This window comes from Mustelus asterias, chromosome 23 (genome assembly GCF_964213995.1).
Source record: "Mustelus asterias chromosome 23, sMusAst1.hap1.1, whole genome shotgun sequence".
In the NCBI taxonomy this organism is placed as follows: domain Eukaryota; kingdom Metazoa; phylum Chordata; class Chondrichthyes; order Carcharhiniformes; family Triakidae; genus Mustelus; species Mustelus asterias.
The window spans coordinates 1,382,945-1,408,057 of NC_135823.1; the positions used below are offsets into that span (position 1 = coordinate 1,382,945).

General features: G+C 44.8%; 1 protein-coding gene across 1 annotated transcript in view; it reads left to right on the top strand.

The window, feature by feature from the left end:
- Positions 1-24,860, top strand: part of LOC144510901 (uncharacterized) — an 84,658-nt gene extending 59,798 nt beyond the window's left edge. Inside the window, exons 2-7 of the mRNA XM_078240959.1 lie at positions 18,299-18,414; positions 18,548-18,886; positions 19,074-19,379; positions 21,846-21,965; positions 22,094-22,152; positions 24,459-24,860. Coding sequence (XP_078097085.1) covers positions 18,299-18,414; positions 18,548-18,886; positions 19,074-19,379; positions 21,846-21,965; positions 22,094-22,152; positions 24,459-24,503 — 985 coding nt within the window. The 3' untranslated portion in view covers positions 24,504-24,860. The remainder of the gene's footprint in view (positions 1-18,298; positions 18,415-18,547; positions 18,887-19,073; positions 19,380-21,845; positions 21,966-22,093; positions 22,153-24,458) is intronic.
- The last annotated feature ends 253 nt before the right edge of the window (positions 24,861-25,113 follow it).

Below are 25,113 nucleotides of genomic sequence, written 5' to 3' on the forward strand. Positions count from 1 at the left end.
TAGATAGATAGATAGATAGATAGATAGATAGATAGATAGATAGATAGATAGATAGATAGATAGATAGATAGATAGATAGATAGATAGATAGATAGATAGATAGATAGATTGATAGATGGAAAGACAGACAGATAGATAAATAGATAGATAGATAGATGGATAGATACATAGATTGACAGACAGACAGACAGATAGATAGATAGATAGATAGATAGATAGATAGATAGATAGATAGATAGATAGATAGATAGATAGATAGATAGATAGATAGATAGATAGATAGATAGATAGATAGATTAATTGATAAATAGATAGGTAGGTAGGTAGGTAGGTAGGTAGGTAGGTAGGTAGATAGATAGATAGCCAGACAGATAGACAATTTGATAAATAGACAGATAGATAGATAGAGAGAGAGAGAGAGGGAGAGAGAAAGAGAGAGGAAGAGAGAGAGAGCGAGAGACAGAGAGAGAGGAAGAGAGAGAGAGAGCGAGTGAGAAAGAGAGACAGAGAGAGAGAGAGAGAGAGAGCAGAGAGAGAGAGAGAGAGCGCGAGAGAGAAAGAGAGGTAGAGAGATAGGTAGATAGATACATAGATCGATAGATAGATAGATAGATAGATAGATAGATAGATAGATAGATAGATAGATAGATAGATAGATAGATAGATAGATAGATAGATAGATAGATAGATAGATAGATAGATAGATAGATAGACAGACAGATAGATAGATAGACAGACGGACAGACAGACAATTAGATAGATAGAGAGAGAGAGAGAGGAATAGAGAGAAAGAGAGGGCTTGAGAGAGAGAGAGAGCGAGAGAGAGACATAGATAGATAGATAGGTAGATAGATTGATAGATAGGTAGATAGACATTCTGATAGATAGAGAGAGAGAGAGAGAGGAAGAGAGAGAGAGAAAGCGAGATAGAGTGTGTGTGTGTGAGAGAGAGAGAAATAGATAGATAGATAGATAGATAGATAGATAGATAGATAGATAGCTAGATAGATAGATAGATAGATAGATAGATAGATAGATAGATAGATAGATAGATAGATATTTAGATAGATAGATATTTAGATAGATAGATATTTAGATAGATAGATAGTTATCAATTCCTGGCTTGGATCAATGTCTGTGCGGTGTCTGCACCTGTTCCCTGTGTCTCCGTGGATTTCTTCCGGATGCTCCGCATTCCTCCCACAGTCTGAAACAGTGGGCAGGTTCAGTGCATTGACTGAATTCTCCCTCACTGTACGGGAACAGGCGCTGGAGTGTGGTGACTAGGGGACTTTCACAGTAGCTTCATTGCAGTGTTAATGTAAGCGTACTTGTGACACAAATACATTTTTAAAACTCGAAATAGTTACTTGGTATCACATCGACTTGTAAACTGTGCGGGAGTCTAACCTTACCGAATTTCATAAAATCACGAGGGGCATAGATAAAGTGCATAGCCAATGGCTGTTTTACAGGGTAGGGAATTCCAAAGCCAGAGTGCATAGCTGGAAGTTGCGATGGGAACGGCTTTAAGCGGTTGCGAGGGGAAACCTGTTCGCTCAGAGTGTGGTGCATTGAGGAATGAGCTGCCATGGAGGTGGTAGAGGCGGGTGCAATTGCAACGTTTAAAATACATTCGGACAGGCACATGAATGGAAAATGTTTCGAGGGATATGTGCCAAGCGCAGGCAAATGGGACAATTTGGTTAATGAAACCTGACAAGCTTGGAGGGGTTGGGCCGAAAGGCCTGTTTTCGTGCTGTATGTCTCTCTCTAATTGTACACAAGGCTGTTCTGTTTTCATCAATCCACCCCAAGCTGGAAACATTCATCAATCTGCAGTTAAACACTTCGACCCTGCGTTTGACGACTGCAGCCTGATCTGTATGTGAAGCGTACACATTGTGGGTAAGGGTGCTTTGACATTCACAGCAAATAGTTGCGGTCACAGGCAATGCGCCTCTTTGCTGCCGAGCCACGCTCTCTGCTGCTGCCTCCACTGACTCCCTTCTTCATCGTTCAATCTCCGCCCCACACTGCGTTTTGCAAAGCCTCAAGTAGGTTGTGGGTAAGGTGCTTTGACACTCACAGCAAATAGCCGCGGTCACAGGCGATGCGACTCTTTGCTGCCGAGCCACGCTCTCTGCTGCTGCCTCCACTGACTCCCTTCTTCATCGTTCAATCTCCGCCCCACACTGCGTTTTGCAAAGCCTCAAATAGGTTGTGGGTAAGGTGCTTTGACACTCACAGCAAATAGCCTCGGTCACAGGCAATGCGCCTCTTCGCTGCCGAGCCACGCTCTCTGCTGCTGCCTCCACTGACTTCCTTCTTCATCGTTCAAGCTCAAGCATTTCTGCAAAACGTTCAGACAATCAGTAAGGCTCAACACTCTCTGCTCACCTCGGAAATCATTTTGTCAGTAATTCCTTCCACCAGGCTCTTCACATTCAGATTAATGTAACGTATTATTGTTAGTGACGAATCCATTCATCAGATGGTCACTGGGATCACACTGTGTAATGTCTACACAGAGGCAGGGTAACAAATCAGCAAATTGCAATTTCCCGGAAATTGGTGGCAGGAGCAGAGTGGATATAAGAACACGACAACATTCAATTGCATTCCAAGCCACACCCCACACTCACTCGGGACAATTACAATTAAATTAAGGTAACTGCAAACATATGAGGCAGGAACTCGCCAGAGTTGATTGGAAAGGAAGCCGAGCCCAAAAACAACATTGGAACAGCGATGTCAGGAGTTTTCGGGTGTTAGACGGGAGACATAACTAAAATTCATCCCAAGAAGGAGGAAAGATGCTAAGGCATCCATGGCTCATGAGGGAAGTCAAGCACTGCATCAAAGCAAAAGAAAAAGCCAACAAAGTGAGGACGATTAGTGGAAAGCCAAAGGATTGGGAAGTTTTTAAAAGCGAGCACAGGACCACTAAAAGGGCAATAAGGGGGGAGAAGATGAATTAGGCGTGTTAGTTAGCTTGTAATGTAAACGAAGACAGGAAGCTTCTGCTTCTAGGTATAAAAGGTAACAGAAAAGCAAAGATAGCCTTTAGACCACTGATAAATTAGGCTGGAGAAATAATAATAGGAAACGAAGAAATGGCAGAGGAACTGAATAGTTACATTGCATCAGTCTTCACGATGGAAGACACCAGTAGGATGCCAGTGCTCCAGGCGAATTTGAGGGGACAGGACAGTATAGTGACAATCACTAAGGAGAATGTTCTGGGGAAAGTGAAATGTGGATGAAGGTGGATAAATCACCTCGACCGGATGGACAATACCCCAGTTTTCTAAAATAGATACCTGAGGAAATTGTGAAGGCTTTGGTGGTGATCTTTCAGGAATCACTGGAGGCAGGGTGGGTCCCAGAGGACTGGAAGTTAGCTAATGTAACACCGCTGTTTAAGAAGGGAAGGAGGCAGCAGATGGGAAATTATAGGCCAGTTACACTGACTTCGGTCATTGCCAAGATTTTAGAGTTCATTATTAAAGATCGCAGTGTACTTGGAAGTGTATGATAAATAGGACTGAGTCAGCACACATCCTCCTTTACATCGGAAAATATAGGCTGAGAATCTCGACGAGGGTCGCAGAAAGTTATCTGTGGACTCCTCCGACATGCAGAACGCTCGCACGCTCCATTCAACCACGAGAATTGGGAGGTATACATATAGTATAATTGTTTGGGGAGACACCAAATCAGAAGTAAGGCGCAGGTGATAAAGTATTCGGTGTGCTTTCCTGTGCAAAATCCATAACTTCTCAAGGAGGAAATATTGGGGTTCTTGAGAACCATTAAGGTAGACAAGTCCCCAGGGCCTGATGGAATGTATCCCACAATACGGAGAAAGGCAAGGGAGGAAATTGCTTGCGTTTTAAGAGAACTCTTTTCATCCTCACTGGCTACCGGGGAGGTCCCAGAGGATTGGAAGATAGCCAATATTGTCCCTTTGTTTAAGAAGGGTAGCAAGAATAGTCCAATTAATTACAGACCTGTGAGCATTAGATCAGTGAAAGGGAAATTATTGGAGAGGATTCTTCGAGACAGTATTTATTCCCACTTGGAAATCAATGGACTTATTAGCGTGGCGCAACATGGTTTTCTGAAGGGGAGTTCGTTTCTCATTAATTTGTTCGGGTTTTTCAAGGAAGTGACGAAGATGATTGATGAGGGTCGGATGTTGTCTATCTGGACTTCAGTAAGGCCTTTGACAAGATCCTTCATGGCAGACTGTTGCAGAAGGTGAACTCGCATGGGATCAGACCTGATATGGCAAGGTGAATACAAAACTGGCTTTGTCATAAAAAACAGAGGGTAGCAGTGAATGGAGGGCTGTGACAAGTGACGCGCCTCAGGGATCAGTGCTGGGACCTTTGCTGTTCGTAATGTATATATACCAATGATTTGGAGGAAAATATAACTGGGTTGATTGGTAAGTTTGCAGATGACTCAATGATTTGTGGATTTGCGGATAGTGACGATACAGAGGATGCGGCAGTATATTGATCGGTTGAAGACTTGGGCAGAGCGATGCCAGACGGAGTTTAATCTGGACAAATGTGAGGTAATGCCTTTCGGCAGGTATAATACAGATATGAAATATACAGTAAATGTCTGAACCCTTGACGGTATTGATAGGCAGAGAGATGTGGGTGTACAGTTACAGACGTCACTGAAAGTGGCCACGCAGGTGGAGAAGGTAGTTAAGAAGGCATACAGCATGCAAGCCTTCATCGGCCAGGGCATTGAATTTGAAAATTGGCAAGTAATTTTGCAGCTTTACAGAACCTTAATTGGGCCGCACTTAGAATATAGTGTTCAATTCTGGTCGACACACTAACAGAAGGATGTGGAGGCTTTGGAGAGGGCAAAAAAAAATATTTGCCAGGATGTTGCATGGTATGGAGGGCATTAGTTATGAGGAGAGGTCGGAGAAACTTGGTTTGTTCTCAGTGGAACGACGAAAGTTGAGGGGCGACCGATAGACTTCCACAAGATTATGAGGGGCATGGGCAGAGTGGGTAGTCAGAGGTTTTTCCCAGGGCGAAAGAGTCAAGTACTAGGGGGCATAGATTTAAGGTGTGTGGGGCAAGGCTGAAAGGAGATGTACGAGGCAGGTTTTTTACATAGAGGGTGGGGGGTGCCTGGGACTCGCTGGCGGGAGAGGTCGTGGAATCAGATACGATAGTGACTTTTAAGGGTGTCTTGACAAATACATGAATGGGATGGGAATAGGGGGATATTGTCCCCGGAACGGTTGGAGGTTTCAGTTAAGTCGGGCAGCATGCTCGGTGCAGGTTTCGAGGGCCGAAGGGCCTGCTCCTGTGCTGCGATTGTCTTTGTTCTTTGTTTTTTTTTGTTTGGTACCAACCCTATTTCGGAAATCCGCCAGTCATTTTCACAGTTGGATAATGCATGGCGGCATAGTTTCCCACAACGTCCAGTGTCTGGAAAATGCCTCTTTCAGGGACAGAACCCATGCAGAATACTCGCCGATCAGAATGTCCCTTCCCTCTCCATTCTGAGGATGGTTTCCTTTGGCTTTTCGATTTAAGTGAATATCTTGTTGTCGTGAATCCATGGCAGACATCTCTCCAAATGTGGAGAAGTAGTGAGCGCTTGACAAAGAACTGGAGAAGGGGAAGGGAAAAGGGAGCAGTCATATTTCACTGTGGCAGGACTGGATAATAAAAACAAAAATGCATGGGCAAAGTGAGACCTGCACATTGTAGACAGAACCAGAACTTTCAACAACCACAGTTTAACATTCTTAGAATAAGCACTCATGGAGGGATTATTAATTCTATCGAAGTGATAAACATCTGTTTGGCTCTCAGCAAATGTTTGACTTAAAAAAAATCAGACTTGCATTTCTATGGCGCCGTACACGGCCTCGGCCATGGCAATATCATTTTCAGTCGCGGCAAGGAAGTGCTTAATTGTTGCCTGAATTGTAAAGTTGGAAAGGCAGCAAGCCAATTTTCACACACCAAGATCCCACAAGAGAGGTGTTTATTTACAGATAAACATTGGACTCAAGTCAAAGAGAAAGCATCGCCCGCGAATCCCCCTGCAGCTGCCTCCATTGCTGATTTGCCTCCAATGGTAGCTGTTCACGTGAGATTCATCCATGGCAGATAGGGCGTCGATTAACATCACACCCAAAAAATTAGAACCTCGGAAAGTGCAGCAGTCCCATAGTACTGACAAATTAGTCGTAATCTTTGGGGTGGGACATGCGTCAACAACGTTTGAACTCACAGCGGACTGAAATACAGAATAAATCATTTGGTACAGCTGGGCAAAAATAGAGAAAGGAACACAGAACAGTGCAGCACAGGAACAGAAACTTCGGCCCCTCATGTTGTGCCAAACATGGTGAAAAATTAAGCGATTCCCGTCTGCCTGGCCTTGGTCCATATCCCTCTGTACCTTGCATATCCATGTGCTTCCCGAAAAGCTCCTTAAACGCCCTGAGGGTATGTGTCTCCACGACCATTTCTTGCAGTGCGTTCCAGGCACCTATCACAAAAACACTTGCCCCTCACACCTTCTTTCCCACTCTCCCCTTATGTCTGCCTAGATTTGGATATTTCAATTCTCGGAAAACGATTTTGTCACTCAACCCTATCTATGCCTCTTATGATTTTGTAGACTTCACTCTGTTTCAGTGTAAGTGATATATGGGCAAAATAGATTCATGGTGTCATGGCGCCTTAGAGGTTTACAGCATGGAAACAAGTCCTTCGATCCAACTTGTCCATGCCACCCCTTTTTTAAACACTAAGCTGGTCCCAATTACCCGCGTTTGACCCATATGCCTTTCAACTCATCTTACCCATGGAACTGCCTGAGCGCTATGTTAAAGATAGAATTGTGCGCTCCTCCATTACTTTCTCTGGCAGCTTGTTCCAGACACTCAGCACTTTCTGTGTGAATGAAATTGCCCCCCTGGACCATTTTCTATCTCTCTCCTCTCACCATAAACCTACGCCCTCTTCTTTTACACTCCCATACCTTTGGGAAAGGTTATTGACTATCCAGCTAATCTATCCCCCTCATTATTGTACAGACCTCAGCCTCCTCCACTCCAGATAATAGCATTCTCTGTCTATCGAGCCTCTCCTTATAACTCATACCATCAAGCCCTGGTAGCATCCTTATAATCCTTTTCTGCACTCTTTCGAGTTTAATCATATTCTTTCTATAATAGGGTGACCTGACCTGTACACAGTCTTCCAACTTTGGCCTTACCAATGTCTTGCGCCTCATCAACAAGACATCTCAACTCCTGCATTCAATGTTCCGACCATTGAAACCAAGCACGCCAAATTTCGTCTTCACCACTCTGTCCACCTCTGACTCTACTTTCAAGGCGCTATGAACCTGTACCCCGAGATCTCTTTGTTCAATAACTCTCTGCAACGACCTTCGATTAACTGAGTAAGTCCTGCTTTTGTCTCATCCATCAAAATGCATCACTTCACATTGATCCAAATTAAACTCCATCTGCCATTCGTCAACACACTGGCCCAATTCATCAAGATCCCATTGCATCCGAGATATCTGACCAGTTTTCCGCTGTCTTCTTAAGGCAAGGCAGAATTCAAATTTGAGACACTTACTCGTGGAGTCTTTTTTTCCCCAAGGTTACAATGTCTCATCGTTTAAAATATATATGCATGGGATGTGGGTTAGGCTGGTGAGATCATCATCAATTTAGAAGGTAGTGGTGATCCACATTCTGGAAGCCCAGAAGCCCATCTGGAGAAGATGCTCCATAAGTCAGTTCGACAGGTGCTTTCAGCATTTTGACCCAGCGACGATAGTAGAAATGTGCATTTGTCTGGGTTGCCCGTGTCCTTCTAGTAAGTAGTTATCAATTTATTTGGAGACGCTGCGACCGAGGTTTGCTAACTTAGGTCAGGACAATATCCATAGAGCAGAAGGAGAACATTTGGCCCATCACGTTTCCACCTACTTTGTGAACTAACATCTTGCACCCATCTCTTTGCTATCGCTGTACTGCTCGCATTTAGCATGGCCAATCCAGCGAACCTGCACATCTTTGGACACTAAGGGAAAATTTAGCATGGCTAATCCACCTAACCTGCACATCTTTGGACACTAGATAACGATTTAGCATGACGCATCCATCTAACCTACACATATTTGGCCACTAAGGGGCAACTTAGCATGGCCAATCCACCTAACGTAAACTTCGGTGGACACTAAGGAAAATGTAGCATGATTAATCCAACTAACCTGCAATCCTGTGGGCAATAAGGCACACTATAGCATGGCCCACCCACCGAACCTGCACATCTTTGAACATTAAGGGACAATTTAGCATGGACAATCCAACTAACCTACACATTTTTGTACACTAAGGGACCCTTTACCACGGCCCATCCACCCAACCTATGCACCTTTGGACACTAAGGAGCATTTAGCATGGTTGATCCATCTAACCTACACATCTTTGGACACTAAGGACAATTAACTTGACCAATCCACCTAGCCTGCACATCTTTAGACACTAACGGACAATTTAGCATAGGCAATCGACCTAATCTACAAATGTTTGTACACTAAGTGACAATTTACCAAGGCCAATCCACCTAACATATGCAGGTTTGGGCACGAAGATGCATTTAGCAAGGCAAATCAACCTAACCTACATCTTTGAACACAAAGGAGAATGAAGTATGGACAATCCACCTAACATGCACATTTTTGGACGCTGCGGGATAACTTATCAAGGCCAATCCACCTAACCGGCACAACATTGGAAACTAAGTGACAATTTAGCATGGCCAATCCATCTAACCTGCACAGCTTTGGACTGTGCGAAGAAACCAGAGAACCTAAAGGAAGCCGCACAGGCAGTCACGCAAGGCCGGAATCGAACCCGCATCCCTGTCACTGTGAGGTATCAGTGCTAATTAGAGTGACTACGTGCCGCACGGTCTATTATTGACGATTCACACTGCAGCCACTGTGCATCTTTGGTGTAGTGGGTGGATAGAAACATAGAAACATAGAAAAACGACAGCACAAAACAGGCCCTTCGGCCCCACAAGTTGTGCGGAACATATCCCTACCTTTTAGGCCGACCTATAACCCTCCATCCTATTAAGTCCCATGTACTCATCCAGGACTCTCCAGAAAGACCCTATTGAGTTTGCCTCCACCACCACTGACGGCAGCCGATTCCACTCGCCCACCACCCTCTGTGTGAAAAACCTCCTCCTAACATTTCCCCTGTCCCTATCCCCCAGCACCTTAAAGCTGTGTCCTCTCGTAGCAGCCATTTCCACCCTGGGAAAACGCCTCTGAGAGTCCACCCGATCTATGCCTCTCAACTTCTTATATACCTCTATTAGGTCTCCTCTCATCCTACGTCGCTCCAAGGTAAAAAGACCGAGTTCCATCAGCCTATCCTCATAAGGCATGCGGCTCAATCCAGGCAAGATCCTTGTAAATATCCTCTGCACCCTTTTAATTTTTTCCACATCCTGCACATCCTGGATATTTGAGAACATCAATGTGATGTCAAATACTCTGTCTTACTGGCGGCATGCTAGCACAATCGTTAGCACTGCTGTTTAAAAGCTCCAGGGACCTGGGTTCGATTCTCGGCTTGGGTTATTGTCTGTGTGGAGTTTGCACATTCTCATCGTGTCTGCGTGGGTTTCCTCCGGGTGCTCCGGTTTCCTCCCACAGTCCAAAGATGCGTGGGTAAGGTTGATTGGCCATGCTGAAATTGCCCGTTAGTGTCCTGAGTTGCGCAGGTTAGAGGGATTGCCGGGTACATGTGTAGTGATATGGGGTTAGGGCCTGGGTGGGATTGTGGTCGGTGCCGTTTCGATGGGCCAGATGGCCTCTTTCTGCACTGTAGGGTTTCTATGACTTCGATAATAGCCTGGGCCTCCATCATTCAGTCAAGTGGTGGTTTTAAATCCGCAAAACAGACTTAACTGATCATGATGAAACAGACATGAGTATCCTCTCCAATGGACGATTTATTACACAGAGATTATTTAAACTCGAGTGAAATAAGTTGCATCAAAAATGGTCAGAGGATTTTTTTTTATGATGCGAACGAGAGAGAGACTGAGTGAGCTGGCAATGTTTTCGGGTGTAATTTCTATTTTAGGTACCAGTGGCTGAATGCCAATTGCGGAACAAAATTGGGTGGGCTCGTGTTCGAAACCGAAGGGACGCAGTGATGTCGCAGTTCTTTGAGGACTCTCTGACTTTATGCAGCTGCGGGAGTTGTTAGGGGTTCAAGGATTTACGCAGATAGGTAGGATTGTAGAAGTTGACTGTGGTGGTAGGCAGGATGGTTGGGGTGGTGAAAAGTTATAGAGATAATGATATATGTCGGGCGGATGTATTTTATTGCACAGATAGGGAAAAGCAATTCTGAGAATTTTAAAATTAATGTGTGGCTGAACTGTATACCAATGTAAGTCACGGACCAGAGGTGCGGGCGGAAGTGAAAGGTGGTTGGCAATTGGTGTGTATTAGACTGTGAGGCAAGACAGTTTTGGGGAAACGGATGGGGGAATGAGATACTCCAGGGAATCGATAACGCGACTTAGGCTGAATTATTCTATTTGTATGTCGGTTCATAGTTTACCTGAATCTGCGCCGTGTCACCGAATGTGTGTGGTGAACGGCGTCTCCAAATAATTGTGCTCCGATCGGGTTTGAACCATTTTCAGCAGCGCTGTGATATTTCAGGGTCAGTGACCTGAGAAAGATGGCACCAGACTTTGTTGTATATCATTGAGTACAGCCGTCTCGTCACCCCATCACCCGGGGAATATCCAGCGTTCCTCCACCGCTCCCCACTTCCCCCCCTCCCCCACCCCTTCCCTCAAGCCGCCCGGCGTGTTGTTCTTCCCCTGCCTGGATCACGTGTGAACACTCCTGTACTCTTTCACAATTAGGCCCAGAACAACATCAACTTGGACGCCAAGAGCTAAAATAAGCGCCACCCTGGGCCCCCTGTGGATGACAGCTATGCAACCCAGCTGCATTCAGGTGCGATACGGGTAGACACTGCTCAGTTTCGCATACTGATTTATTAGTATCACGAGTCGGCTTACATTAACACTGCAGTGAAATTACTGTGAAAATCCACAGGTCCGCACCATCCCCTGCGCCTGTTCTGCTACACTGAAGGAGAATTTAGCATCCCCAATACACCTAAGTAGCATGTCTTTCGGGCTGTGGGAGGAAACCGCAGCACCCGGACGAAACGCACTCAGACACGGGGGGAACATGCAGACCCCACACAGACAGTGACCCTAGTCGGGAATCGAACCAGCGTCCCTGGCGCTTTAACACAGCAGTAATCTGCCACCGTAGCAGCGTGCCACCATGCCAGCTGCCGTAGAGAGCGACATGGATATTAAACTATGTGTACTTCCCAGGGTGGAAATAGCTGCTACGAGAGTACACATGTTTAAGGTGCAGGGGAGTAGGTGCAGGGGAAATATCAGGGGGAGGTTTTTCACACAGAGGGTGGTGGGCGAGTAGTGTCGGCTGGCGTCAGTGGTGGTGGAGGCAAATTCTATTGGGTCCTTTAAGAGACTCCTGAATGTGTACATGGGACTTAATAGGATGGAGGGTTACAGGTAGGCCTCGAAGGTAGGGATATGTTTGGCACCAGTTGTGGGGCCGAAGGATCTGTTTTATGCTACAGTTCTTCTATGTTTCTATGCTTCTATGTCATTGTCATACTGGTAACTGGACTCATAAATGTTTGAGTGCAAGTTTCATCAACAAGCTTTATTGCACATCTGACACTCATCGCTCGACTTTCGAACCAATCAACAAAAAGGAAATGATGTAGGAGGAGGTGTTGCCGACTTCATACCTTCGGCATAAGCGGTAAGATCCTGATTCCACGTAAGATCCACATTGTCACAATTTCTCAAAAAAGCAAGGAATCTGTCTTCAATGCTCTCAACAATTGAGCATGCATATCTCTCTGCGGAAAAGCATCCCGAATGCTCACAGATCTGTGAAAGAAGCACTTCCCGCTCATCTCAGTCCTTATCCTGTGATTATGACCCCCGTGTTCTGGGCTGACCAGCAATGGGGAAGACAGTTCTCAATATTAATGCTGAAATCTCAGCCTGAATCTTCTCATCCTGCTGATATTACCACATATTCTTCTGAACTCCAGCCATCGACCCAACTAATGGATTTTCCCAGCTATGCCAAACTTTCCCTGCCAGAAGTCAATCCACAGTAACCTCACCTGGAAGGTAAAGTCAGCTTTCCACGGAAAAGAAAACGAAACGGGACTCAGTCTTCCCGGGCAAATCTCAATGATGTGCGGTGTGTTTGCAGTCAGCATTACTTGCACCAAACACAGCAATAAATCCCAGCAATGAAATTGCTGTGCAAATTGCTTGGGATACCTGCTGCTAAATGTTCTGTATGCCTTTCACAAGATCATCCAATCTATCTGAATCATAAAATTATAAATCCCTACAATGCAGGAAGAGGCCATTTCGCCCATCGAGTTTCACCAACAACAATCCCCCCCAGTCCCTAATCACGTAACTCCAGTTATTCACGCTGCTAAACTACCTGACACTAAAGGGCATGGCCAATCAAACTAACCTATACATCTTTGGACTGTGGGAGAAAACCGGAGCACCCAGAGAAAACCCACGCAGACACGGACAGAATGTGCAAACTGCACACCGTCACCCAAGTCCGGAATTGAACCCGTGTCCCTGGTGCTGGGAGGTAGCATTGCTAACGACTGTGCCACCGTCCCACCCACGTCGAACCACCGGAATGCCCCAGTCATTCAAACTATAAACATTATCCTGCTGTTCACATCTTTCCTCAGAGGTGGATAGTTTCACATTTTTGAACATTATATCTCACCTGCCACTTACATATTCAATGAATTAGGGTTGAGGTTAAATCAGAAACCAAGACCAGGTCATCAGAAGCCTGTAACAACATCTATGGGGAGTTTGCTAAAATTCCTGGTAATATGAGCAAGTGTGAGCAAATATTCTACCAAATTCATCGAATCATAAAATTCCTCCAGTGCAGAAGGAAGTCATTGAGTCTGCATTGAGTCTTTCTGACAGAGGACCTTACCGAGGCCTTTTTCCTCAATTTAACACCATAACACTACACATTTACCATGGCTAGTCCATCTAAACTACACACATTGGGATACTCAGGGACAAATTAGCATGGCCAATCCACGAAGCCTGCACATCTTTGGAGTATCAGAGAAAACCGCAGCACCCGAAGGAATCCCACTCAGACACAGGGATAATGCGCAGACTCCGCAAACAGTCGCCCAAGACAAACTAGACAGCGCCAATATGGCACTGTTAAAGTGGAATCCTGTTTGATTAATATATTCAAATCTTAAGGTGATCAGTATTCAGAGAAACAATAGAGTCTCTCTGAATGCTCTATGCATGGTTCTTTTGTAAGATAGTCAGTTACATACGACATAACCGATCATTGTCAAACTCAGCATTGCATGGACTTAGAGCATTTGGATTGTGGTTTCAAATTGATTGAGGGTTTGGGGACAGGAAGTGAGGAAAAAAAATGTTGCCGGTTGTGACGAGTGACCGCTGGAGGTTCATTTGTCCTTCGACCATATTTATTAATAAAGGACAAAGAAATGTACAGGACAGGAACTAGCCATTCCAAACCCATGCCGATCATGATCCCACAACTAAACTAAACAGAAACCTTCTGCCCTTGATCTGCATCCCTCGATTTCCTCCCAATTCACGAACCCAGCCAGATGCCTCTTAAATGTTGCGAATGTGTCTGCTTCCACCACGTCCTCTGGCAACGCGTTCCAGGCACCCACCACTCTCTGATGAGAAACTTCCTCTGTGCATCTCCCTCAAACTGCCGCTCTCACCCTGATCCTGTGCCCCTTGTAATTGACAATTCCAACCTTGGAAAAACGCTCTGACTATCCACCCTGTCTTTGCCTCTCATAATTTGATTGACCTCTATCAGGCCTCCTCTCATCCCCCAGTCTCTCATCCGCTCAGTCTTTGCAGTGAAAGCAATTGTATTTTATTTAATTTCTGCTCATAGGCAACACGCCAGGCGACAGCTTCTTGAACCTTATTTGTACTCTCTTGAAAGCTTCCCCGTCTTTCTGACAGTTTGGTGTCCAGAACTGCAGGCAATGCTCCAAATGCGGCCGAATCAAGATTTTATGTCGCGAATGAGTCAGATGAAATCTTACGGAGGTGTATGGTTGCGATTTAGAGACTTCATTTGGGGGCGAGGGGGAGGATAGGTGGCGGGGGGGGGGCTTGGTATTAGCACATGGAAGGCTGGAGCAGTAATTTCCAAGTGACTCAAACAGGGAGTGAGCGACTTGTTCTTTAGTAGGCGTAGCGGGTTGGAGACAGTCTCTGGACCCTTTCCTTTTCCAATGTTCCTAGATTAAGTGAAGAAAGTTCTGATATGGGATAATCATGTCTGTCAACTGGTCATAGCAACATGGAAACTCGAATCAGGAGTAGGCTATTCGGCCCCTCAGGCCTGCTCCAACATTCACTTTGATCATGGCTGATCATTAAATTTAATATCCTGATCCCTCCTTCCCCTCATGCACTTGACCCCTTCAGCACCAAACGCTATATCTAATTTCTTCTTGAAATCAGGCAACATTCCGGAATCAACAACTTTATGTGGAAAGGAATTCCACACATCCCCCATCCTATGAGTGAAGAAATGTCTCCTCACATCAATTCTAAAATGTTTATCCCTTATCCTCACACTTTGACCACTAGTTCTGGGCTGCCGCACCATTAGGAACATTCAATCTGAATGCATCCTGCGTATACAATGTTAGAACTGTGGAAGTTGTTATGAGATCCCCTCTCATACTTCTGAACTCCAGCGAATATTATCCTAACCGATTTAGTCTCTCCTCAAATGACAGACATGCCGTCGCAGGAATCAGGCTGGTAAACCTTCGCTGTACTCCCTCTATAGCAAGATCACCATGCAATAGTCAAATAGCGTCGTTACTGGGGATGTGCAGAAGTGGGGTTCTTGGATGGTAGCGAGTAAGAAGGGGAAGGGATGAACGAATGTTATTACCGCTAGAATAGCAATCCAGAAACTCAGTTAATGACCTGGGGAACCGCGCTCAAATCCCACCACGGCAGATGGTGGAATTTGAATGAAGCAAAAGAAAAATCTGGTAATACGAATCTACAGTGACCATGAAACCAGTGTCGATTATTGAAAAAATCAATATGAGGTTCACGAATGTCCTTTTGGGAAATAGATTTACCATCCTTACTGGGTCTGACCTACATGTTACTCCAGACCCAGAGGAATGTCGTTCAGCCCCATCTGCCCTCGTGCAACTAACGATCGGCAATAATTGCTTGCCAGACAGAAACGCGCATGTCCCACGAATGAATAAAAATGAAGTGAGAATTTTGCAAAATCCTATGAGATCCGTTCTCACTCTCCTAAACTCCAGTAAATGTAATCTTAGACGATGTAGCCTCTCCTCATATGACAGACGTGCGATGACAGGAATCAGCCTGGTAAACTTTGACTGTACTCCCTCTATAGCAACTACATCCTTCCTCATAAAAGGGCATCAAAACTACACCCAATACTCCTGTTGTGGCCTCACCAATATAATTGAGATAAAACATCCCATTTCCTGTACACAAATTCTCTCGCTGTGATGAGCAGCATGGCATTTGCCATCTTTACTGCCTGCTGTACCTTTGCTCTTACTTGCAGCGAGTAATGCCCGAAGACAGCAAGATCTCGCTGAGTATCCACCTCTCTAAATTTACACGAATTCATAAATAAGCTGCCTTCCTAATTGTGCTACAAAGTGGATGACCTCACATTCATCCACATTACACCCCATTTGCTCTGCATATTCCCACATGTCCAGACTCTTCACTGTAAAGTGAATCATCACAACTTGACTCCAAAATGCTTAAAATATGTGAGATGCAGGTCGTGGAGTCATCGAGGTTTACAACATGGAAACAGGCCCTTCGGCCCAACTTGTACATGCAGCCCTTTTTTTAACCCCTAAGCTAATCCCAATTGCCCGCATTTGGCCCATATCCCTCTATACCCATCGTACCCATGTAAATATCTAAATGCTTTTTGAAAGGCAAAATTCGACTCGACTCTACTATTACCTCTGGCAGCTTGTTCCAGACACTCACCACCCTCTGTGTGGAAAATTGCCCCTCTGGACACTTTTGTACCTCTCCCTTCTCACCTTAAACCTATGCCCTCCATAGACTCCCCTACCTTTGGGAAAAGATAATGACTATCTTTCTGATCTACGCCCCTCATTATTTTATAGACCGCTATAAGATCGCTTCTCAGCCTCCTACGCTCCAGAGAAAAAAGTCCCAGTCTATCCAGCCTCTCTTTATAACTCAATCCATCAAGTCCCGGTCGCATCCTGGTAAATCTTTTCTGCACTCTTTCATGTTTAATAATATCCTTTCTATAGTAGGGTGATCAGAATTGCACACAGTATTCCAAGTGTGGCCTTATCAATGTCTTGTACAGCTTCAACAAGACATTCCAACTCCTGTATTCAACGTTCTGACGATCAAAGGTGGCCATAAGCTTCGTCAAACAGTTCGGTTTAAGACTTTTTTTAAACAGAGAGAGAGGCATGGAGATTTAAGGGGAGAATTCCAGAGCTGAGGTCCGAGTCAGCTGACAACATGGCAGGCAATGTTGGAGTGGTGGAAATTGACGGATGTGAAAGAGGCCAGAATCGATTCCACTCTTATTTCCGGATTTGTTACAACACCCTGGATTTCTAATTCGCAATTGCATTCCTGAGATATCGGCAGATAATCCACGCTGTTACACCCGTGCAATGCCGAAGCAACACTGCCCTCTCGGTGAGATGATGTCTTGAGAACCCGGCATTAAGATCAGGCTGTACTCTCGTGTATAGGTAAAACTGCAAAATGACCCTTTGTCACAAGGGAGCAAGGACCGATTTCTGGACGAATATTAATCACTTGTTCAGGGGCAGGCGATGGGCTAATGGTGTCACTTTATTAATCAATAAATCTAGCTCATGTTCTGGGGGCCCGTGTTCAATTCCCTATTCAATGCACTCTGATAGTGAGGAACTATCAGTTCTGCTATCACAATTGTGAAGTATCTCGAGTAACTTTCCTATTGCCTCTTTATTCTGACCAGATCTGAAGAACTACGTTTTGTTCTCCTCGTTTGGTCTGACTGTTGTGAGTAGATAGCTGTGGTATTGTGCGAAATCGCTGAGTTTGTACCAGCACTTTGACTTGTTGTAAACAGGAAAACTGCAGAGAGCTGTCTACTTCGGTTCTATTTTCAACCGCAGTCGTGTATTTATTAATATACATAGTGCGCAAGTTTCACACCTCCCACACAGAAGGAGGAAAAGAGCGAGTTCTCAGTGAGATTCGGACCTGGGGCTCAGAGTCTCACCGTCTGAGTCAAGGACAATGAGTTTCCTCGGTATTTGTTCATTGCTCCATCTGTTCCAGGGTGAGAAATCCTGATTGTATTCAGATAGCGTGGATAAGAATTTAGATTTGTTAACTAAAGATGAATTGTTTCCAATGCCAGGTGGGTCATTAACCAGAGAAACAAAGATGGAAGAAAATCCGTTACGGTAAGGAAGGAAGGATGGAAAGGTTATTTTTTGCAAACACAGCGAGTTGTTGTCGTCTGGAAGGCACTGCCTCAACGTGCGCTGGAAGTAAATTCAATAGGAACTTTCAAAAGGGGGGAATTGGAGAAATGTGTGAAGGGGACAACATTTGCTGTTGTTTGGGGAGAAAGAAGAGGGCGGGTGTCCAACTGGGTAACTCTTTCAAAGTTCCAGTCCTGACACGAAGGGCCGAGTGGTTTCCCTCTTTGTTGTGCAGACATCTGAGACGTAACTCAGCATGCAAGCTTCTCTTTAAAACGACACACATTTAACGCAGTGGAAAAAAATGCGTCTATCAATAAATTGAACGCAAATTAAAGCCAATTGTCACACCATTGTCATGAAAAAATGTGAGTTTGCTCCAATTACACCAATGGCGACATGGTAGTGCTGTAGTCTTTTAACTGAAACTGTAAATACTTGAAAAAAAAACGTCAGACATCCAAGGTTCGCGGAGAATAAGTAGAAACATTGCTTGGGTGAGAGGAAGTAAGAGTATATTTTGCAGAAGTTCTTCAATTGACTTAGTCCTCACAGCTCCCATGTGGCCATCCCAGTGTTAACACCAGACTTTCTGGTCAACGGACTCGGATTAAAACTTGAGGCGGAAAACAGCAGAACCAACACAATAATCAGCTCGATTTTAGGTGTTCGTGAGTTGGGCTTTTTAGATATGGGGTAATGTTTGTAGATTTGTTTTGGCTCTCTATCGGCATTGCTTTGTCGGGGCTGGTTTTAGATGGTGCAGTTCAACCTGTGGTGACTCTGGTTCTCTCTCTTTCACAGTCACTGTGTCTCAGTCTATCGTGACCCAGTTTCCACCAGTTCTATCACTGGCAGAGGGGAGCTCTGTTAAATTGAGCTGCCGCATCCAGGGCTCAAGAACTGCTATCGTCTTTTGGTACATGCAGCCAGCGCGAAAAGACATAACCTTGGTTTACAGAGCAGGCAAGTACCTCAAAGCATTCGACAGGTTTTCCAGTGAGATTTTGGAAAATAAGAATATTTATTCACTCATCATTGCGGAGACGCGGAGAGATGATTCTGGGATGTATTACTGTGCAATCCGCAATCAACAAATGGGGTCAGTGATATTCGGAAATGGATCCAAGTTGGTGATTACAGGTAAATTTCACCATTATTCCATTGAATAATGCAATACAGGCTCCGTTTGTGGCGACAGTGTTAATCTAAGATTTACATGTAACTGATAAATAAACTTGTAAAAACCTGAACTGATCATTTTAGCAGCAATTAAAACGCGTCCTGTTCGACCTGCTAATGGGCTCTTTGTTTGTTTTGCCGGACTTAGCAGGTTCTCCCGCCGTATTCCTGCTCATCCCGCCGCTGGATGAGATTCCCGCCATGGAATGGGTCCCGTTGTTGTGTTTGGTCAGAGGCGTGTCTGCCGATTCCTTTTCAGTCCGCTGGAATGTTTCCGGGCGGGAAACCGGGGGAATGACCGATTCAGGGACAATGGAACAGGACGGGACCTACACCGTCAGGAGTTACATCAGCTTCTCGGCGGAAACTTGGAGCAGCGGCATCCAGTGCACTTGCGCCGTTCGGATCAACTCCAATGAAAGTATTCTCAGTGAAAGCGTCTCATCTCAGAGAAGTAGCTACTCACAATGACCCCTTCAAATCCATCTATTCAATGCTATTGTCAGGCTCTACACAGAGCCGTCTAATTTTGTAACGTGTCCCTTTTCCTGTATGTTTCAACGTAAATCCAATTCATTATTGAACTATCACAGGTCTCTCATTCAGTCAGAGTTCAGTGTGCTGAAACTTTTAACTGCTCTCTCCCGCACTGGGAACTGTCGATGTTCAGCCACTGAGACAATTGTTTCAGGCACAGTTAGATTTATGGATGTAGGGGAATTGCCAGAAAGTAATGTTTATATTGAAGTTTAGCCATCATGTTATTGAATGCTGGAGTAGCCTCGATATGTCAACTGGCTTCTCCCTGCTCCTATTAACGGTTTTCATGTGTCTGGCACATTCGTGTTGATATCATTTGATTTGATGTATTATTGTCACGTATTGGCAGAAAGTGAAAAGTTTTGTTTCTTGCACGCTGTACAGAAAAGCATGCCGTTCATAGAGTACATAGATTTGATTTGATTTGTTTATTATTGTCACATACCTTGGAATATTGTGAAAATTATTGTTACTTGCGTGCGATACAGGCAAAGCGTGCCGTCCTTAGAGTACATAGATTTGATTTATTATTGTCACCTGTATTGAGATGCAATGAAAAGTATTGTTAATTTCGAGCGTTACAGGTAAAGCATTCCGTTCATAGTGTACATAGATTTGATTTCATTTGATTTGTTATTGTCGCATCTATTGAGATACAGTGATAAATACTTTTTCTTGCGCGCTACGCAGACAAAACATACCGTTGATAGAGTACATGCGTTTGGTTTGATTTGATCTATTATTGTCGCGTGTATCGAAATAAAATGAAACGCATTTTTCCTGCGCGCTATACAGGCAAAACGTACTGTTCATCGAGTACATAGATTTGATTTGTTGCTGTCACATGTTTTGGCATACAGAGAAAAGTATTGCTTATTGCGCGTGATACACACCAAGCATAATTTTCATAAAGTATATAGATTTGATTTATTATTGTCATATGTATTTGGATCCAGTGAAAAGCCTCCTTTATTATGCGACATAGCGACATAGTGACAAAGCATACGGTTGATATAGTTCATAGTTTCGATTTGAATTATTCATTATTGCCACGTATCTTGGAATGCAATGAATCGTATTGTTTCTTGCGCGCCACACAGGTAAAACATCCCAATCAAATGGAACATAGGGGAGATGGAAAGGAAAAGGTGCAGAATATATGGCGACAGTCAGAAATGGAACATTATCAGGGAGTTCAAGAGATTTAGAGTTAACTTTCAAATGCATCGAATGAGGGTGAAAGAGAGAATTAGTGTGTATGATGGGGACAGCACGCAACAAGTAGCCACGCTCTGGCGCCATGCTGAATATGTCTGGGAGTCAATGGGAGCCATGCAGCAGCAGAACTGAAATGTGAAAATACATTTTCAGCGTACAACGTTATCTCATCATGCCTGCATGTAATGATTTTTTCGATCCTTCATTTCTCTACTTCTAAATTCGGCAGTTAATCAATGTGACACGTTTTATATGATGTATCTATCCACCTATTTATCTTTGCCTTATTTAACCTCTCACTTTCCCTCTCTTAATCGATTCATTTTGTCCTTTTACAAGTATTGGCTATTTCAGTCAGCGAGCCAACTCTCATATCTTTATCCCTTCCTCTCTCTCTGCTTAACTTTTCTCTCTATTTCCCTTTTCTCTTTTTGCCTCCAAGTATTAACTCTCTGTTTCTCTCCCTAGCCCACCACCCAGCCCCCGTCCACCCCCTCCCCAACCCTCCCCGAGCCCCTCTCTGCTTCTTTATTCATTTATCGGACATGAGCGTCGCTGGCTGGCCACCATTTGTTGCCATCCATAGTTGCCCGAGGGCAGTTATTTATCAACCACATTCTCTCTTATCCCTCTGTCGCCAGCTATTGATCTCTCACTCTCGGCCTCTAATATTCTCTATCTTGCCTACTCCTGCCAGTTAAACGGTGTTCCATCTAAATAGCCACCGACCTCTACGATTGTTATCTACGTCTGTGTCTCTCTTTTTTGTCGATATCGTACGCCTTCTGTCTGGTCCTTTATGTCCCTCCAAGTCAAACCATTATGTATAATCTATCTGCTCTATCTCTCTATTTTATCTCGGGATCACTCCTGTCAAATTACCTATTACTTTATTTTGCTCTCATTTGAAGGATGATCTTTCGATATCTGCTTTCTCTCACTCTCTTTCGCTCACTCTCTATCTCGTTCTCCCCCCCCCCCCCCCCCCCCCTGTGTCTTGTTGAAATATTGCTCAGCGAGTTCTCTGCTCCATGACATGATGGCAAAAAATCTAAAACTAATTATTGTTTTCGGGGAAAATACACAGGAACTTTTGACCAAATTGTTGACTTTTCTTTTTCGACAATTCTATTTGGAGGTGAAAGTTATATTTCTTTTTCAGATATTCCAGTCACTGCGGCGTGCATTGTCTCGCTTTCTGGGGGTTTGGTGGCCGCGGCACTTCTCATTCTGGGATTGTTCTTTGTGGCCGGGAGAAGGAGCTGCAGGAATCGGCAGAGAGGTAGCTGTTGTTTCGAGACAGACTAACTCGAAGCGTCCTCTATCCACGCATTTATCGCTGAATTATTGACACTATGAACGAAATGTGTGAAATGTAGCCATTAGCCTGAGTCCTTTTGTTTCTAACAGGCAACGCAAACAGTGATGCGGGCTTGGCTGGTTCCAGAGAACACCGACAGAATGAAGAGGTGGGTTTTCTTTTCCACTAGGCTTGGATACCTTTCCCTCAATTTTCATCCAAAGTTCAAAGTTCGGAATGAACTCAGATGACTCTAAAAAAAACTCTGCAAGTCTGGCAGCATCCGTGGAGACAGAACTGTTTCTAGTCCTTGTGACTCTTCTTCAGACCTAATTTGAATCACGGCCCGAATTCACCAGACCAACCCGCTTTCGGGAATTTCTGCCCCCGCCGTAGGTAACACGCCCCTCCCCGCCCCCGACCTCCACAGCGACGGGATGCGGCCCGTTAGTGATCTTTCTGTCAACCAAGTTTCACGTCGTTTGCACCACTACGCGGTCACAAACATAGAACATAGAACAGTACAGCACAGTACAGGCCCTTCGGCCCACGATGTTGTGCCGAACCTTTTCCGAAACCAAGATCAAGCTATCCCACTCCCTATCATTCCAGTGTGCTCCATGCGCCTATCCAATAACCGCTTGAAAGTTCCTAAAATGTCCGACTCCACTATCACAGCAGTCCATTCCACACCCCAACCACTCTCTGAGTAAAGAGCAGACCTCGTACATCCCTCCTAGATCTTCCACCACCAACCTTATAGTTATGCCTCCGAATAACAGCTACATCCACCCCAGGAAATAGTGCCTGAACGTCCAGTCTATCTATGCCCCTCATCATCTTATAAACCTCTATTAAGTCGCCTCTCAATCTCCTCCGCTCAAAAGAGAAAAGCGCTCGTTCCCTCAACATTTCTTCATAAGACCTACCTCCAAACCAGGCAGCATCCTGGCAAATCTTCTTGGCACTCTTTCCAGTGCTTCCACATCCTTCTTATAGTGAGGTGACCAGAACCGCACACAATATTCCAAATGTGGTCTCACCAAGGTCCTGTACAGTTGCAGCATAGCCCCACGGCACTTAAACTCAAACCCCTGGTAATAAACGCAAACACACTATCGGCCTTCTTCACGGCTCTATCCTCTTAAGTGGCATCCTTCAGAGATCTGTGGATATGAACCCCACATCTCTCTGTTCCACCACATTCCTCAGAACCCTCCCTTTGACCCTGTAATCCGCATTCAAATTTGCCCTACCAAAATGAATCACCTCGCACTTATCAGTGTTAAAATCCATCTGCCATTTCTCAGCCCAGCTCTGCATCCTATCAATGTCTCTTTGCAGCCTTCAACATCCCTCCACCTCATCCACTACTCCACAAATCTTGGTGTCATCCGCAAATTTACTGATCCACCCTTTAGCCCCCTCCTCCAAGTCATTTATAAAAATCACAAATAGCAGAGGACCCAGCACTGATCCTTGTGGTACACCGCTGGTAACTGGCCTCCAGTCTGAACATTTTCCATCCACCACCACCCTCTGTTTTCTATGAGATAGCCAGTTACTTATCCAATCGGCCAAGTTTCCCTCTATCCCACACCTCCTTACTTTCTTCATCAGCCGAACATGGGGGAACTTATCAAAGGCCTTATTAAAATCCATGTATATGGCATCAACTGCTCTACCTTCATCGACACATTTTGTTACCTCCTCAAAAATTCAATCAAATATGTGAGGCAAGACTTACCCGTCGCCAATTCATGTTGGCTATCCCGGATTAAGCTGCATCTTTCTAAATGGTCGTAAATCCTATCACTCAGGACCTTTTCCATTAACTTACCGACCACCGAAGTAAGACTAACCGGCCTATAATTACCAGGGTCATTCCTATTTCCTTTCTCCAACAGAGGAACAACATTCGCCACTCTCCAGTCCTCTGGCACTATCCCCGTGGACAGTGAGGCCCCAAAGATCAAAGCCAAAAGCTCTGCAAACCCATCCGGGGAACTCTCGCCGGTTTTTTATGTCGGTGGCACTGGGGGTGCTGGGGGTGGGGGGGAGTGCGGGGGAAGGCGGGGGGGGGGGGGGGGGGGGGGGGGGGGGGGGGGGGTGGGGGGCGGCGGGCGACGGTGCAGGGGATGACCAGGGATGTTCAGACAAGGAAGCAGAATATGAACTTGAGAGTGACGGCGTCCATATAGGAAAGTTGATTTTTCACACAATGGGAGTAGAATTTGGAACTTTCTCCCCGGAAAACAAAAAGTGTTCTGGCCCCGGATGAGTTGAAATTTGCAAAACTGAGATGGACAGATTTATATTATGGAGTGGATGAAAATGGACTCAATATTGCTGTGTGTATGGGTGTAAAAATACCTGTCAGCCGTTGTCTAGTTGAATAGAATGGAGTGATTCAATGGTCTCACCTATCTCTCATGATGATATGGATTGCACTAACAGATCACTTTTCATCCACAGTCTGTTTACGCTCGCCTAGCCTTTAATGAGGATCCAACACTCTAATTTGAGAGGAAAGAGAGAGAAAGAGCAAGAGGGAACCGTGTGATTCCTCTGTATCTCGTGTTTTAGAAACTTTCCTCTTTTTGCATGGACAATTTGAAGGTCTAATTGGAGCAAATTCCGCCCAATTGACGCCTCAATTCTGTGATGGCGCCCACAGTGGACAATGAATTCTCCCTTAATGTCTCCCAATCTCTGACGGAATATCGCCGACAGTACAATTTCTCCTCTGCCTGCGTCTAATTACTTCTATCCTTTTTTTACAATTCTATTCTGCATCGTCTGCAGTAAATTTGAAACAATAATTCAAAATGCATCTGTATCCGAGTTACCAATTTATTGAAACAATGTTTGAATACCAATGTAAGCTGCATGATTCCAGTTTCTGTAAGGGTTCACATCAAATGCGTTTCCTGTGGCTCTTCAGCGATTCAACAAAGACTTTTTTGGTTCAATGTGTGCGCGTTGGAAGTGGAGTGAAGGACTGACAAGGCAGTTTAGGAAGTGGTTGGGGATTCTCGCTGGTTTAATTAAAAATGCAGAGTGGGTGCATTCCTGAACCGGTTGTGCACTGGTAGTGAACACAATTGCATTTATTGCTGAGACAAGATTA